Below are 15,594 nucleotides of genomic sequence, written 5' to 3'. Positions count from 1 at the left end.
ATTAAGATCACCTGCCACTGCCATGTGAAGGAAATAATGAACTTGAAAAATGGCAGGCAAGCTTCACTTTAAAGCTCAGGTAAGGCAGTCCAATCGTGCATTGGCTTCCACATTTAAAGAACACGGTTTATTTCAGTCATAATCCCAAAGACTACTAGAATTGCCCCGATGGGCCTAGCATAACCGGTTAACCATAGTAAAAAAAAAAAAAAAAAAACGAGTTTTTTTTTTCAAAAAAAAAAAACACGGAAAAAACATGATCAATTAAATTTCTGTTTAAAACTTTTAAAAAACATGTTTTTTTGAAAAAAAATGAAAAAAACACGTTTTGACGTGTTTTTTCGCTTTTTTCATTTTTTTTTACTTTTTTCATTTTTTAATGTCAAACCATTTTTTTTTTCATTTTTCATTTCTTGCAAATCTACTTATGTTGTGATGTTTGTGTTATTAGTTTCTCACTTATTTTATTTTCCCTCATTTTTAGCTTTTTTAAATTTTAAAAAAATTACTATATTAAAAAATATAATAAATTTTAAAAAATTTACTATATTTTTTTTTATATTTTGAGTTTCACCGTATTGTACTTAAGAAAAACCTTGCTATTTAAAACTTCAAAATGTTATATGTGACTATGCTCTAAACTACAAACTGTTGTCCGAGGCTATTCTCGAATTGAAAGGGGTACCAACTATAATTCCACTTAAGTCTCGAAGCAGTCCTAAACCCTACGGGTTCAAAAAAAAAGGGTTTGAGACTCGTTGAAGTATCATCCTGATAATAGAATTTCACTTTTCTTAGGAGCGTAATCATATTACCTTCATGATTCTGCGTTTCTTTTCATGACCTTGTCATGTGTATGCAATTATGCCTATATTGGCCCCAGACCTTAGATGTCATGCATCAATGTCCTCAAGCATCTTGGAATGATTCTGCTGATTCATGAACCTCTTGTGCAAATGGAATCAACATCAAAGATAGTAGATGGTGCCCAAATCAAGGAGAGGCGCACATGCAACACTAAAAAGGCAAAAAATTCAGCCCCTGAAATCTTGAGGCACCATGAATGAATGGAGTTCTTGCCAAGAAGAAGGAAAAGAAATATTTTAAGTAAGAAATGGCCAATCCAGGTCCCCATACAGCCGATTCAAGCAAAATAGAACAATCCTTAGAGAACACATTATAATCTACGGTATTATTCTTCATATTCTTTAATTCTTTTGTAATAAATTGAAGGGACTTCCTCAGCCTCATTTCATCGGAAAATGAACTTCGTATAATCTATGGTATCCTTTTGGGTGAAGGATGGACATGACCCATATCGGCCGACGCGATACCAACATACTATTAATTATACGAAACCAAGTTTTTTATTATGTCTTAAAAACTTGGTTTCTAACCCAAAAACCAAGTTTTTATTATGTCTTAAAAACTTGGTTTATTTGTTTGAGTGACACTCAAAACCTAGTTTTTCATCTCTTTTACAAAACCAAGTTTTGTTAAATTGGGTTTCCTCAAACCTAGTTTTGATGGCATACAATCACTCTAAAAACCTGATTTTGAATGCAAAACCAGACTTTACCTCTGAAACCGGGTTTTGGAATGTCATCTAAACTCCCCCTTAGTCATAAGGACAGGTCCAGAATTAAGTTTGCACTAGTTAAAACAAATCTGTTGGTCAAGTCTTTCTATAAGGGAAGACTTACAGAAAGAAAGGAAGGGAAAACAAAGCCAAGTGCTTTTGATGGCTTCATGGTATATGGATCTAGGACCCCTATGTATCCAAAACATCGAATCTGTACTCGCATTTAAGGAGTTGAGTTTGCGTAACTCGAATACGACTTGTTTACGGACTCAAGTTCTAATTTAAGCTCGAGTTCTGGTCCAACTTAATTGAGTTGAGTTCAAGTGGAGATTAAGAGAGTGACGTAAAGTCAATCCCGAGTTGGTTGGACCAAGGCTTAGAAGGAATGAATGGACTTCTTGCAAATAAGAAGGAAAAGAAATATTTTAAGTAAGAAATGGCCAATGCAGGTCCCCATACAGCCGATTCAAGCAAAATAGAACAATCCTTAGAGAACACATTATAATCTACGGTATTATTCTTCATATTCTTTAATTCTTTTTTAATAAATTGAAGGGACTTCCTCAGCCTCATTTCATCGGAAAATGAACATCGTATAATCTATGGTATCCTTTTGGGTGAAGGATGGACATGACCCATATCGGCCGACGCGATACCAACGTACTATTAATTATACGAAACCAAGTTTTTTATTATGTCTTAAAAACTTGGTTTCTAACCCAAAAACTTAGTTTTATGAAAACCAAGTTTTTTTATTATGTCTTAAAAACTTGGTTTCTAACCCAAAAACATAAAGTTTTATGAAAACCAAGTTTTTTGTTATGTCTTAAAAACTTGGTTTCTAACCCAAAAACTTAGTTTTATGAAAACCAAGTTTTTTATTATGTCATAAAAACTTGGTTTCTAACCCAAAAACTTAGTTTTATGAAAACCAAGTTTTTTTATTATGTCTTAAAAACTTGGTTTCTAACCCAAAAACATAAAGTTTTATGAAAACCAAGTTTTTTGTTATGTCTTAAAAACTTGGTTTCTAACCCAAAAACTTAGTTTTATGAAAACCAAGTTTTTTATTATGTCATAAAAACTTGGTTTCTAACCCAAAAACTTAGTTTTATGAAAACCAAGTTTTTTTATTATGTCTTAAAAACTTGGTTTCTAACCCAAAAACTTAGTTTTATGAAAACCAAGTTTTTATTATGTCTTAAAAACTTGGTTTATTTGTTTGAGTGACACTCAAAACCTAGTTTTTCATCTCTTTTGCAAAACCAAGTTTTGTTAAATTGGGTTTCCTCAAACCTAGTTTTGATGGCATACAATCACTCTAAAAACCTGATTTTGAATGCAAAACCAGACTTTACCTCTGAAACCGGGTTTTGGAATGTCATCTAAACTCCCCCTTAGTCATAAGGACAGGTCCAGAATTAAGTTTGCACTAGTTAAAACAAATCTGTTGGTCAAGTCTTTCTATAAGGGAAGACTTACAGAAAGAAAGGAAGGGAAAACAAAGCCAAGTGCTTTTGATGGCTTCATGGTATATGGATCTAGGACCCCTATGTATCCAAAACATCGAATCTGTACTCGCATTTAAGGAGTTGAGTTTGCGTAACTCGAATACGACTTGTTTACGGACTCAAGTTCTAATTTAAGCTCGAGTTCTGGTCCAACTTAATTGAGTTGAGTTCAAGTGGAGATTAACAGAATCAGTTAAAGTCAATCCCGAGTTGGTTGGACCAAGGGCGGAGCCAAGGTAGGGCTTGCATGGGCCCTAGCTCCACCTCATTTAAAAAAAAAAATTACACGTAAATTTTAAAATTTTTTACTTGTTTTATATAAAAATTTTTAAACTATATTTGAGCGGCCTTAGTTAAAATTTAGAAACTTTAATTCGAGAAAAGTTTCTGGCTGCACCCCTAAGCCAGCTGGACTGATCGGACAGCCATAGCTTGAGAGATGCAAGAGCCGTGACAGTTGATAGTGCACCAATTGGTAATTGAAAAACATGAACGAGCATTCGACAGGAACAAAAAAGCGTGTCAATTCGAAGGGCCTTGAATCAAAGTCTAAATTTGTTGTTTTTTTTTTTCCGGATTTTTCCCCCTTCAAAAACCATCAAACATGGTCTGAAACAAGAAGAAGGAATTTTACCCTTCTGTCATTTTTCCAGAGTAAAATTACCCTAGAAAAAGTTCCCCCTCTAAAAAATCGGTGCCATCAAACGTGGCCTAAATCTTAAGGTTGTTGGTGAAGGCTTAGCACGAGTTTTTCATTTTGAAGGATTTTTTTTTTTTTGTACTTGAAAGGAGAAAAAGAAAGGACGTTTGAAATGTTTTTGTTACAAAAAAAAATCAAATAATTTAATTTTATAGGTCCATATAAAGATTCAAGCAACGTAGCCCAATCCTTCAATAATGAATTTTTGCCGAAATTTAACATCCGTTTCTGCCAAGACTTTCTGTGTCTCCGTTTCTTGAAAAAGTTTCCGTTTGCTTTTTTCACTTCAACTGCTGAACGGTAATCATTTCAACTTCATCTTGACTTCTAATCAAAATGTTTCCCGCAAACATATAAAATTTAAAAGCAATCGTATGACATGAATCGAATCCATCTGTTCATCTCTTCTCACAACTGCTGCTTGAAAGAAGGCTACATGCTTGGAATCTTTTCTTCTTCTTCGTCTTCTTCTTCTTCTTTACTGCAACCGAGTTTGATACCGATGATGCCTTTGATTTCGGCAGGCATTTTTAACGAAAGAGTGTTGGGAGATAGGAGAATCTCAGGCTTTCCCCGCTTTTCACGCAATGAAAATTGTACCTCAGAACTCTTTCTCTCCCCAAAACCTCTGCCCATATAAGATTGAAAGAAAACGCAGGTGTGATGAGGATTGAGGAGTGGTCCAGAACAGAACAGAGATTGCTTCAAATGTAAATCTTGAAGTGACTCCCTAGATGTATGGCCGGCGATCACGCATGGGAGTGAAGTTTGATATACAATACTATATAATATAGCTATAGCTACACCCAATGCCCGCATCATCATCATCATTGTTTTTCCCACTATTCCTGCCTATCAAACCCACAAAAAAGGTTCCTCCTCATAATAGTCCTTTCTCCATCTTTAATTTCTTCATCTGCAAGTTTCAACAAGAAGAAAACAACGCACAAACCGCCTTTACATATTCATCCCCTCGTATATGCAACAATTGTGGAGATTTACTATATATATATATATATCAAACACTTCTTATTATATGCAAGAGTTAGATATGGTTTTCGGGCAGTAATGGCATTGTCTAAGGGGCATTTGGGCAAGGGCGGAGCCAGGATTTTTTTCAAGAGTCGTTCAAACGGTCATTCAACCGGGCCAAACGGTCCAAAAAATTTATTTGGGTAGGGCCAAAGTAAATCAGAATACAAAAAATACATTACACAACTAAAGATTTTCAAATTTTTTAATGTATTTTTTTTTAATTAGCTAGGGTGGGGCCATGGCCTCCCTGCCTTTGGGTGACACGCTCGTCTAACCCGAATTTTGTTGTTTTATGAGTACCTATATTTTTATTGAATTTTGAGAATTTGGTTTCCTTGATTGGGTGAGAGAGAAAACTTTGTTTTTTTTTTATTAATAACCCTAGCAGATTTATGTTTTTCTCTTTAATTTATAATACCATGTTTTGTCAAAATTAGATTTTTGGATAGCACCCAAATAATCAAACAACCTTATATAAAACCTCATTTAAGGATATCATTCAAACGCCCTAAAGGTCAAATGAATCTTTTAAGATATTTTTTCTGATAGTGTTATAGGCACATGAATCGGTTCTTGGTTGAAGGGGTCACTTTAAGAGATCATGTTCTTTATACTGCTCTATGTATATAGAGTGCGTATGTTGGATATGGATCCTACTATCAATATTTATATTTACTTTAATGTCTACTTGTAGCATCTGTCATTATTTCATACCTATACAGTACCTATATTGTCTCACATAATGAGAATGAGTGGTATGAGATAATGACTGTGATATGGGATAAGATAATGCATAAGACATAATGAAAGAGGTATGAAAGATGTATCAGATACCATTAAACTAAAATTTAAGATAATGTCTATAAGATAACAAAAGAGGTATGAGATAATGATATATGTATGAGATAACACTAAACAAATGTATAAAATAATATGTATGAGATAATTTTATTAGCGAAACCAAAAGAAAACAAAAACGTTGTTTTTTTATGCTCAGGAGGTATAACGATATGCATATATGAACGGACAAGTTTTGCCTTTATTGAATCCCAAATTTTCTTTTTGACGTTTTTTTTTTGTTCGTATAAAAAGCTTCTTTTTATATTAATCATGGACATTTTTTACCATTATTAAAATGACATATGAAAAATACACTCACTGTGTATATAACCAGCTACGCACTTCAAAAACTTCAAGGAATACCGCTATACATATACAGTCAACATGTTCCTTATATGAAATAAAATAAACACCGTAGTTAAATGTTTGGTTTTTGTCATGTTTTCTCAAATCTCAATGGCATGATGTCAATGGCCAAGACAATTTGTTCGACATATGCAACAAAGAAAAGGACTTGTTAAAAACAGGCCTTCGAATTTTTATCATGCTGGAAAAGGTGCCATTCAAGCTTAATTTGTTTAATTTATTATCCTTTGATCTGACTCGATACCATCCACATTTGTTGGAACGAGTCCTCCCTTTGCAAACAAGTCATGTTCTCCATTATTATATTCACATTGATTCGGTCATTTTTGTCGTTTGAAAGGACGTAACATAACTGGTCTGGTTAGACTAGCAAGTTGGTGAAAACTTGGTCGTCCGTTCGATATTTATAAACACTACTCCTCCAAATTATGCGACACTCTAGATGACAGGTATACCACTCTCTACCCAAAGAGTGAAGCCGCTCTCTACCTAACTCTTCAAGCTGCCCTAACTTAGGACTAGGAGAGAAGAGAGGAGTTTAAAACTTTGATTACTTGCCCAATGGGTCAATTGTATTCAGCCGAGATCAAGACATGTAAAAACCTATCATATAATTCATACTCATTCTGTAACTTTGACTATGATAGCAACATCATTCCATCTGATTTTGCCTTCCTTTTTACTTTCTCTCTCAAACTTGATATCAATTATTTCCATTACCATAGTTTTCTCTTTCTCATGACAAATTTACCACTCACTTTCATTGATATATTTAAAAAAAAAAGGAGAATATGTAAAGTACTTTTGTGAAAAATGATAAATTCATTTGTTATAACATTTTAACCAATTCAAAGGTTGAGACTACTACTAAATAGCTATTGTAATTTGAAATCTCATATGATGTCTTGTAAGTAAAATTATTTTAGCCCGTGGCATAAAATTGTTCACCGTGGCACAAGTCATTATTTTCCCTTGTTAAGAAAATATGTCATTTATGCTTTAAGACTTTCATTGCACATGCAATTGACATTTTTTTTTGTGTATTTTTATGTGATGAAATTTGAACATGTAATTTTTATTTTCCACAAAAGTTTGTGATTTATAAAATCCTAAATACAACAAGGTGCTTTATAATATACCAATTAAAGTGATTAACAAAAACAGGTGGAGAGCAAAAAAAGAAAAATAAGGGGCACTAGATGCAAATGAAGATAATCATGCAAGCAACTGCCCACACAGTTCTCCATCAAAAAATAAGTCACAGATTTATTCAGCATATTTACACTTGAGCCCCTGTCCGATACATTCATCAGGCAAGCAGCAACCGGTCCGGTCCTTCGATGCTGAGAAAAACCGATTCGATAAGGATGTGGCAAACCCGTGAATTCTGAAGATTGGAGGCGCTTTAACCAAGCTGCATCTTGCCAGGCGCGGGACGCGATTTATGTTCGATAGGAGTGGAACGTTAGGCCCCGCGGCCGCGGGGCGCTAAAAATGACAGTTAGATTATCATTAAAACTGAAACGACAGAATAGACCTGGAAGATTAGTTATTTCCAGTAGCCCTAAGTTCAAACTCCGTTGTTTTCGACATAATTGGTTGGTTTATCAGTTTGTTTTTTAATTTTTATGAACACCATTTTCCTTAACTACAATGAAAAGTGCAACACTTAATTTTAATTAATTGTGTTGTTTATTGAAGGGGCAGAACCAGAATTTTTTTTTATGGAGGGTTCAATTAAAGTTTTTAAATTTTGATTAAAGATGAAAGATCATTTTTCAAAATTTTTATATAAAACAACTAAAAATGAAGCCAAGGCAATACATGTCTAGCTTTGGTTGCATTAGATAGCTTCAAATCAATCTAAATTGTGTTTTGGAAGATTTTTAGTTTGAGGATGATAGATGTTACATGTTACTATATATATATATATATATATATATATATATATATATATATATATATATATATATATATATATATATATATATAGAGAGAGAGAGAGAGAGAGAGAGAGAGAGAGAGAGAGAGAGAGAGAGAGAGAGAGCTTCGTTCATGGAGCGGACCTAATCTCGCGAACCCGAAAGTCAATGGGATCCGTTGGGCAACGGCAGCCCGTTTGACACTCATGTCTCATGGTGGCCTTCTCGATAGTTTCTGTATAATGAAGGGTAAAGATGCCGACCTCCCAACACGCGCCTAGAGTGGGAATTATAAATTTTTCAGAGCGAAGGTTCGTAAGTGCTCGCGTATCAGCTCCAACGTCCCTCTTCCCTCCTCTGCGACTACTACGTCTTTGTTCTTCTTCCCCCGCCTTTCTTTCCTTTCTCTGCATAATTTTCTGTTTCAGTTTGCTAAATTCTTGATTTTCCACCTCTCTCTGCCTCTGCGTGATTGAAGGTCACCAAGAACGCGGGGAAGGATTCACGGTCCTTGTTTGAATCTCTCTCGTTCGGATTCTTGATTTCTTTGAAGATATTTTCCGTTGTGAATCGCAAGAATCATAGTTTGTCGAGTTATGGACCAGCGGCGGTTTTTTATTGGAGTTCTCTTCGTTTCTGGCATCTTTGTTCCCGCATTCGGCGATCCTCCGGGTACTCTGGGTTCGCATTCTCGGAGCGTTTATTTTTTGTATTTTGTGGCGAATTATTACGGTTCGATCTTATTGCTGCTGTTTGTGTAGGATTTCTTAGTATAATATGCGGAGGTGAAGCCTTTGTGGATCTCAGGAACATCTCTTGGACGTCCGATTCTGCTTACGTGGCGACCGGCAATGCGACGGCTGTTCGTGTTGCGGAGCCGAACGTCCTGACGTCCTCTTCTAGTGTCCCACTGCGTTTCTTTCCGGACACGTCGGATGATCGGAAATGCTACCGGATTCCGCTGCAGAACTTGTCAGCCGAGCGGATTCTGGTCAGGAGCCGGTTTTACTACAAGAACTATGATGGCTTGAGGAGGCCTCCCTATTTCTTTGTTTCTCTGGGAACAGCTAAGGTTGCTACGGTGAATCTCAGTCGCTCGGATCCATGGGAAGAAGAGTTCGTATGGCCGGTGTTGAAGGACACCCTGCCTCTTTGCTTGCTTCCTATTCCGGGCGGTGGATTTCCTGTAATCTCCTCCCTAGAAGTCCGCCCGCTCCCGCCAGGTGCTTACAAAGACGGTACGGGCAGCTTCTCAAACAAAACACTGAGGAAGAAATTCAGGGTCAATTGTGGATCGGCCAATCGCTCCGTAAGGTATAAAGAAACTCTGCCTCTGGATTTCTTTTGTGGCTTTCTAGCAACAGGTTTTACATGAAGCGCCAAACAGTTGAAGCATTCACCAGGCTGTGGAGGCTTGTTCCGTTTCAGGGCATGATCGCATGACAAACTGACTCTGTATGGTTCTGAATACATCTCAGGTATCCATTAGACCAGTATGACCGTATATGGGATGGTGATCAGGATTTCTCCCCGTCACATTTGGCTGCCGGTCTCGACATCCAGTTGGGATTCAACGTCTCAAGAGTTAAAGAAGCACCGCCACTTCGCGTGCTTCAGTCAGCAAGAGTTCTCGCTCGCAAGGATATTTTGAATTATACGTTTATAATTGAGAAGACAGCGGATTACTACCTCATCCTCTATTTTGCTGGTATAATTCCTGTTTCATCATCGTTCAGTGTTTTGATAAATGGGAACGTCGTGAGGGCCAACTATACTGTGGCTAGTTCAGAAGTGAGTGCTCTTTCTATACAACGGAAAAGTATATCGAGCTTAACTGTCGAGCTTCGAAACAGCAGCTACTATCCTCTTGTAAATGCTATTGAGATTTATGAAGTTGTTGAAATCCCTCCAGAGTGCTCATCAACTACCGGTAAGGAACCTGTATTATCTGTTTATCAACTCTGTCGCTTTGTCATTTCCGCTTTCTACTTCTGCGAGCCATCATATTTCAACTCGCCGTTGAGGAGCTCAAAGCGAGTGCGATTTTACAAGAATTTAAAATTCTCTATGGCCTCTCAAGTAGTTTGAGTGCACTACCTAGATGTTTTTTTTTGTGATGACGCAAAAATATTCTAATTGATTTATTTCAACCTTTCAGTATCTGCTCTTCAGATTATCTACGAGTCTAGTGGCTTAAATTTGGGTTGGGGAGATGATCCGTGCTCTCCAACGGTGTGGAAACGTGTCGGATGCCAAGGGAGTCTCCTTGTTTCGCTGTGGGTTTCTGTCTTTTCTGCCTAATTTTACGCTTAGCCGGCATCGACATCTTCCTTCTGATTTTCCTGTTTCAAATTTTTTCAGGGATCTCTCTGATATAAACTTAAGAGTTATCGGTCCTACATTCTCTGATTTGCTCGATCTCCTCTCATTGTAAGTTTTTTGATATTTAGTGTACTTTACTCTGCCATACAATCAAGCAGCATACTATTCCTGTCACATCTTTTTGATGTAGTAACCTAGTGACTTGCTTCAGAGATTTGCATAACGCTTCGCTTACTGGACAAGTAGAGAACCTGGGAAGTTTACAACAACTCGAGACCTTGTAAGAATTGTCTACTTTTTTGTACAATTAGTTCGTGGACATATTCTAGAAATTTTACGTGACAAACTTTGCTGCAGGAACCTGAGCTTCAATGCGCTCACTTCCTTTGGCTCTGAGTTCTCCACATTATTTAACCTTCAGACTCTGTAAGTTGATATTTCTGATGTTCTGATTTATTTTTTCCTTCTACTATTTGATAAGAGAATACCCACTTTACCGCATATTCCAGTTAACAATCTCAATATTCTGTCCTTTTTCTCTTCTAACTAAATTACTCAACCCTTAAAACATTGTCTCTCGGTCATGGATTTGGCAAATATAAATGGTCGATTCTTGACATGCTATATCATATGGATGTGGGTGTGGATACATAGAATACAATACATCTTTATCTGGTATAGAGGGTGCTTTTCAAAAGAATGTACATGTCAATTGTGCGTGGATTGCAGAGGAGCCCTTATGTAAAGGTTGATGGGTGTAATAACTTGGTATTATTTGCTTGATGAAGGGATTTGCAAAACAACAGTTTAGAGGGGACCGTTCCAGATATACTGGGAAGTTTACAAAACCTTCACCTTTTGTAAGTTCATGCGCTGGTGTGCTATTAAAATAGATTTGTTCAGATAGAATTGTTACATGTCAAAATGAGAACTTATCATGAGATTTATGATTCAGGAATTTGGAGAATAATAAGCTTCATGGGCCATTACCTCAGTCTTTGAACAAACAAAGTCTCTTAGTGAGGTATGGAAAATCTTATCTTTGCTGTCAGCATTTTTGGATGCCTGAATTTATACAAATGATGAGCATTTCATCCTACAGAACATCAGGAAATGTGTGCCTTGGATTTCGTCCTCTTACATGTTCAACTGCTCCAACAATTCCAACACCAGAGTTCACAGTTGTGAAGATCAAAAAACATCATAAGCACAGCTGGAAAGCAATTATTATTGGTTTATTTTCTGGAGCAATAATTTCCTTGGTGATCATTGCCATTTCAGCTTTCCTGTGCAGAAAAAGGAAAAAATCTGAGAGTGCTATTGGTTCAAGTATGCCAGTCTTTCAAGCTTTTACCAATTTTTAGTTGGTCATTCAGGATATATATATATATATATATACACACACACACACACACACACACTTCAGACACATAAAGCTTTTCACTAATGCAGCATTGGAAGTTTGACGGGAGCTTAAGCTATCAGAAATTTATATTTGGTGCTTGTTGTTCATCAAGTTAAATCAATTGCTTTTACAACTTTCTGTTCCTAGATTCAATTTTTAAGTTTGATAATTTTGGTGCTGAATCCTCTATATGAAATTTATAATGAAATTTATCTGTTTAGTTTGACTACTTTTTTTCATCTTACTGATCTGTGTCTATGTCCTAGATTCAATTTTCCAAGTTTGATCATTTTGGTGCTGCATACGGCCCTCTATTATGAAATTTATCTGTTTGGTTTGACTACTTTTTTTCATCTTACCGATCTGTCTATGTAATTATTCAGTTGACACCATGCACATAAACCACACAGGAATGTAATAGGAAGTTTTAGCAGGCGTATGACTATAATATATATTTCAGCTGCAGGTGCTCAATATCTGAATTGGGATGAAACAGTAACTTTCTCATATAACGAGATTAAAACAGCAACAAACAACTTCAAAAAAACCCTAGGCCATGGGAGTTTTGGATCTGTCTACCTAGGAAAGCTTCCTGATGGAAAACAAGTTGCAGTAAAAGTAAAATATGACCAGACACAACTTGGATCAGAATCCTTTTACAATGAGGTAAGTATGCCCCCTCTAGAAGCTGCCTGCTTTATTCCACTGAGTTTTACTGAAGGCACTGACAGCTTTCATCTCTAATGGACACCCACGTAGATTCTTTATGGGCCAGCAATCTGATTGTGTGGAATTTTCACTAATTTATATTGGTTCAGGCTTGTATAAATGTGACAAACACCTAATCCTTAAAATTGGATTCAAATGCTGGGACGTCTAGTATCAACATTTTTTTTTTCTGTCTGCATCTAATAAGCACTTATATCAATCATCATGAAATTGGATATAAACATATCAAAGTTTTAAAATGAAACCAAAAAAGATCTCCCTGTTAACCAATTCAACTGGGAGATTGCCAGAACCCACCATTTGTTCTTGCAGAATCAGTTTCAGGATCGGTTCAATTTAAAACTTTAATTCTTGCCTATAAGTTTCATAATATGTTCTGTCATTTATAGTCTTTTTTTTCTGTTTTTCTGCAGGTTGCTCTTCTGTCTCAAGTTACCCATCCCAATCTTGTTTCATTGGTAGGAGTTTGCCATGAACATAAGCAACAAATTCTTGTTTATGAATATGTACCTGGTGGATCTCTTGCAGATAACCTATATGGTATCTAATGTGTAAACACGAAGCCATCTATGGTTCTTCCTTTATCATGCTTCTTGAATTTGTTAATTTACTGTCTCCAACATTTCGCAATTGGTTCACATGGGTAATGACGAAAAAAATCCTCTTTTTAGGTTCAAACAGTAGGAGGATAAGATTGAATTGGATTCGAAGGTTGAAAATTGCAGTTGATGCTGCAAAAGGTAAGAGAGGTTTTGTTCTGTGGTTATCAATATTTACAATCTTCTAAAAAGTATATGTCCGGATACCTTACTGCAAATAAAGACAAAGAAAAGTCTTGTACCCATAAAGATTAATTTGTCTGGTCATGCATGATCACATTCAACATATAATTGGAGGAAACAACCATTTTGCATTAGTTTATTGCAACAGAAAGCAGGACACTCATGTTGGCAATTTCTTGGCAAGCTAATTGACTAATTGAGAAACAGTAACAAACTGCTTTCTCTCTCTCTCTCTACCTTTCCCCATTATATATATACATACACGCATATGGATTTTCAGGTCCTGTTTCATCTTTGTGTGTGTGTGAATGTATGTATTTATATGCACATATGCTTTTGCACAATAATCTTTGAATATACATTAAAGGCACAGAGAAATTAATGCGAGACATTCATTGCTGCACCAAGTCCATGACAATCTATCTTAGAATGAATTGGGAGATCAGATATTTGGCCAAACTTAATATACAGTTTTGTAAATTAATACTATGTTGCATAAAAATCTCATAAAATTTTGTAAGAATAGTGGCCAAACTTAATATACAGTTTTCTAAATTAATACTGTATTGCATAAAAATCTCATAAACTTTTGTAAGAACAGTTTCTGTAATTGACAATACTTGGTATCGATGGTCAGAAGCTGATAACATTACTTTTCCAGAGGATGTCTGTGTTTTATCACTAGGCTTAGCTTTTCAAGAATAAAAAAAGATGATGCAAATCATACTGAGTTTCCCTTTTACCATTTTCTGGGTCCTTGAAACTCATCCTATTTGTGATTTCCAGGATTGGAGTACCTGCACAACCAAATGAACCCTAGATTCATACATCGTGATGTGAAAAGCAGCAACATTCTTTTGGACCTTGATATGAATGCAAAACTCTCTGATTTTGGCCTTTCCAAGCAAGTATGCCAGGGTGACTCGAGCCATATTTCTACTGGCGTGAAGGGAACTGCTGGATACCTCGATCCAGAGTAAATATCTCATATTGTTGTTCCCCTGCTGATCATTGTGATCTATTATTCATTCTTCTTTCTTGCCTGTAGATATTATTCCACGCAGCAGTTGACTGAAAAGAGTGATGTGTATAGCTTTGGGGTCGTTCTTTTGGAGTTAATCTGTGGAAGAGAACCTCTGAACCATTCTGGTGCCCCGGACTCTTTTAATTTGGTCTTATGGGTACTTTCACATGACTTAGCTTGAGATTCTGATTCTTCTTTTTTTTATGACTATGAAAGACTGTCTAGCAGAAAACTTGACAATTCTGAATCTTCTTATGATTGTAGTAAATCTTTGCCGGGAAGAAATTTCCCATGATGATATTTCTTTTGTTTTTGTTACATGAAAATTTTAAATAGTTGGACTAAGGCTCCACCCTCCCAGAGAGTAAAACAATACAAATGTTGTTGGTTTAAAAGAATTTTTAACACTGAGACAAGACCTCGCTGTTTTTTCTTTTTGCCCCACATTATCTTGTCCTATCATTTTTAATGTAATGCTTATGAGTCGATATGTTGTTCCTCCCATGTCAGCTTCAAAAACACATTTGCTCACACCACTTTACAATCCTCGGAGTTGCAAGCTCTCTTAAAATCTTATTATCTTAATGCAGGCAAAGCCTTACCTTCAGGCTGGCACTCTTGAGGTTGTCGACGAGAACTTGAAGGGCAGTTTCGATCCACAGAGCATGAAATTAGTGGCTTTAGTTGCTATAAGGTCTGTAGACAGTGAGGCATCGCGAAGGCCCACAATGGCAGAGGTGCTGGCTGACCTCAAAGAAGCTTACAGCATCCAGCTTGCCTACATTTCTGCTTCTGGGCAGTCTCCTTGATAGCTTTCCTTCTTAGCTCACTAAATTTTTCTTACCTTCTCTCTCTTTCCAATTCGTCGATGTTTTGAAATGCTTGCTGCAGTGAGTGCATCATCAAAAGCATATGTAATATAACCTGTTGATGTAACAAATGGGTGTTGTGTTGCTTGATAAATAAATGTATTGTTTGTCTACGCATCTTCTTCTGTAAATGAATACACAAAGCCCACACTTGCCCAATATATTATTAGCTAAGTAACATGTGTAAGGATCATTTGGTGGGGCGACATATGTCAATGAGGAATTTCAAACATTATGGCTATCCTGATGTAAATATCCGGTTAAGTGATTGCGTTTTGAGATATCACGTCAATTTATATGGTATGGATTACTTTTATGATGTATAGATACCTATACGCAATTACAGATTCTTTGATGGGTTGAATCCGAAATTGCTCATAATATAAAAGGCAGTGGTCTCTGGGGTCGTGCAGAGAGTTGAAACATCTTTTCTAGGGTTGTTTCTTCTCCATCTAAAAGAAACCACATGCGCTCACGCACAGACCCTAGAAGATCTTACTGCGATTA

The 15,594-nt window shown here is 36.3% G+C and overlaps 1 protein-coding gene across 1 annotated transcript; it reads left to right on the top strand.

Annotated features, from left to right (window-relative positions):
* Window positions 1-8,291: 8,291 nt before the first annotated feature.
* On the top strand, window positions 8,292-15,200 carry LOC116249908 (probable LRR receptor-like serine/threonine-protein kinase At5g48740). Its single transcript, XM_031623219.2, has 16 exons — window positions 8,292-8,628; window positions 8,718-9,270; window positions 9,435-9,886; window positions 10,115-10,232; window positions 10,318-10,386; window positions 10,490-10,558; window positions 10,636-10,704; window positions 11,067-11,138; window positions 11,234-11,302; window positions 11,381-11,607; window positions 12,144-12,349; window positions 12,826-12,952; window positions 13,084-13,152; window positions 13,981-14,170; window positions 14,243-14,375; window positions 14,809-15,200. Exons 1-16 carry the CDS (start codon window positions 8,553-8,555, stop codon window positions 15,025-15,027), a joined length of 2,718 nt encoding a protein of 905 aa, XP_031479079.1. The 5' UTR covers window positions 8,292-8,552; the 3' UTR covers window positions 15,028-15,200.
* The last annotated feature ends 394 nt before the right edge of the window (window positions 15,201-15,594 follow it).

Source organism: Nymphaea colorata, chromosome 3 (genome assembly GCF_008831285.2).
Source record: "Nymphaea colorata isolate Beijing-Zhang1983 chromosome 3, ASM883128v2, whole genome shotgun sequence".
NCBI classification, from domain to species: Eukaryota; Viridiplantae; Streptophyta; class Magnoliopsida; order Nymphaeales; family Nymphaeaceae; genus Nymphaea; species Nymphaea colorata.
The sequence above is the reverse complement of the archived record's forward strand: the minus strand, read 5'-3'. Positions and strand labels throughout refer to the sequence as shown.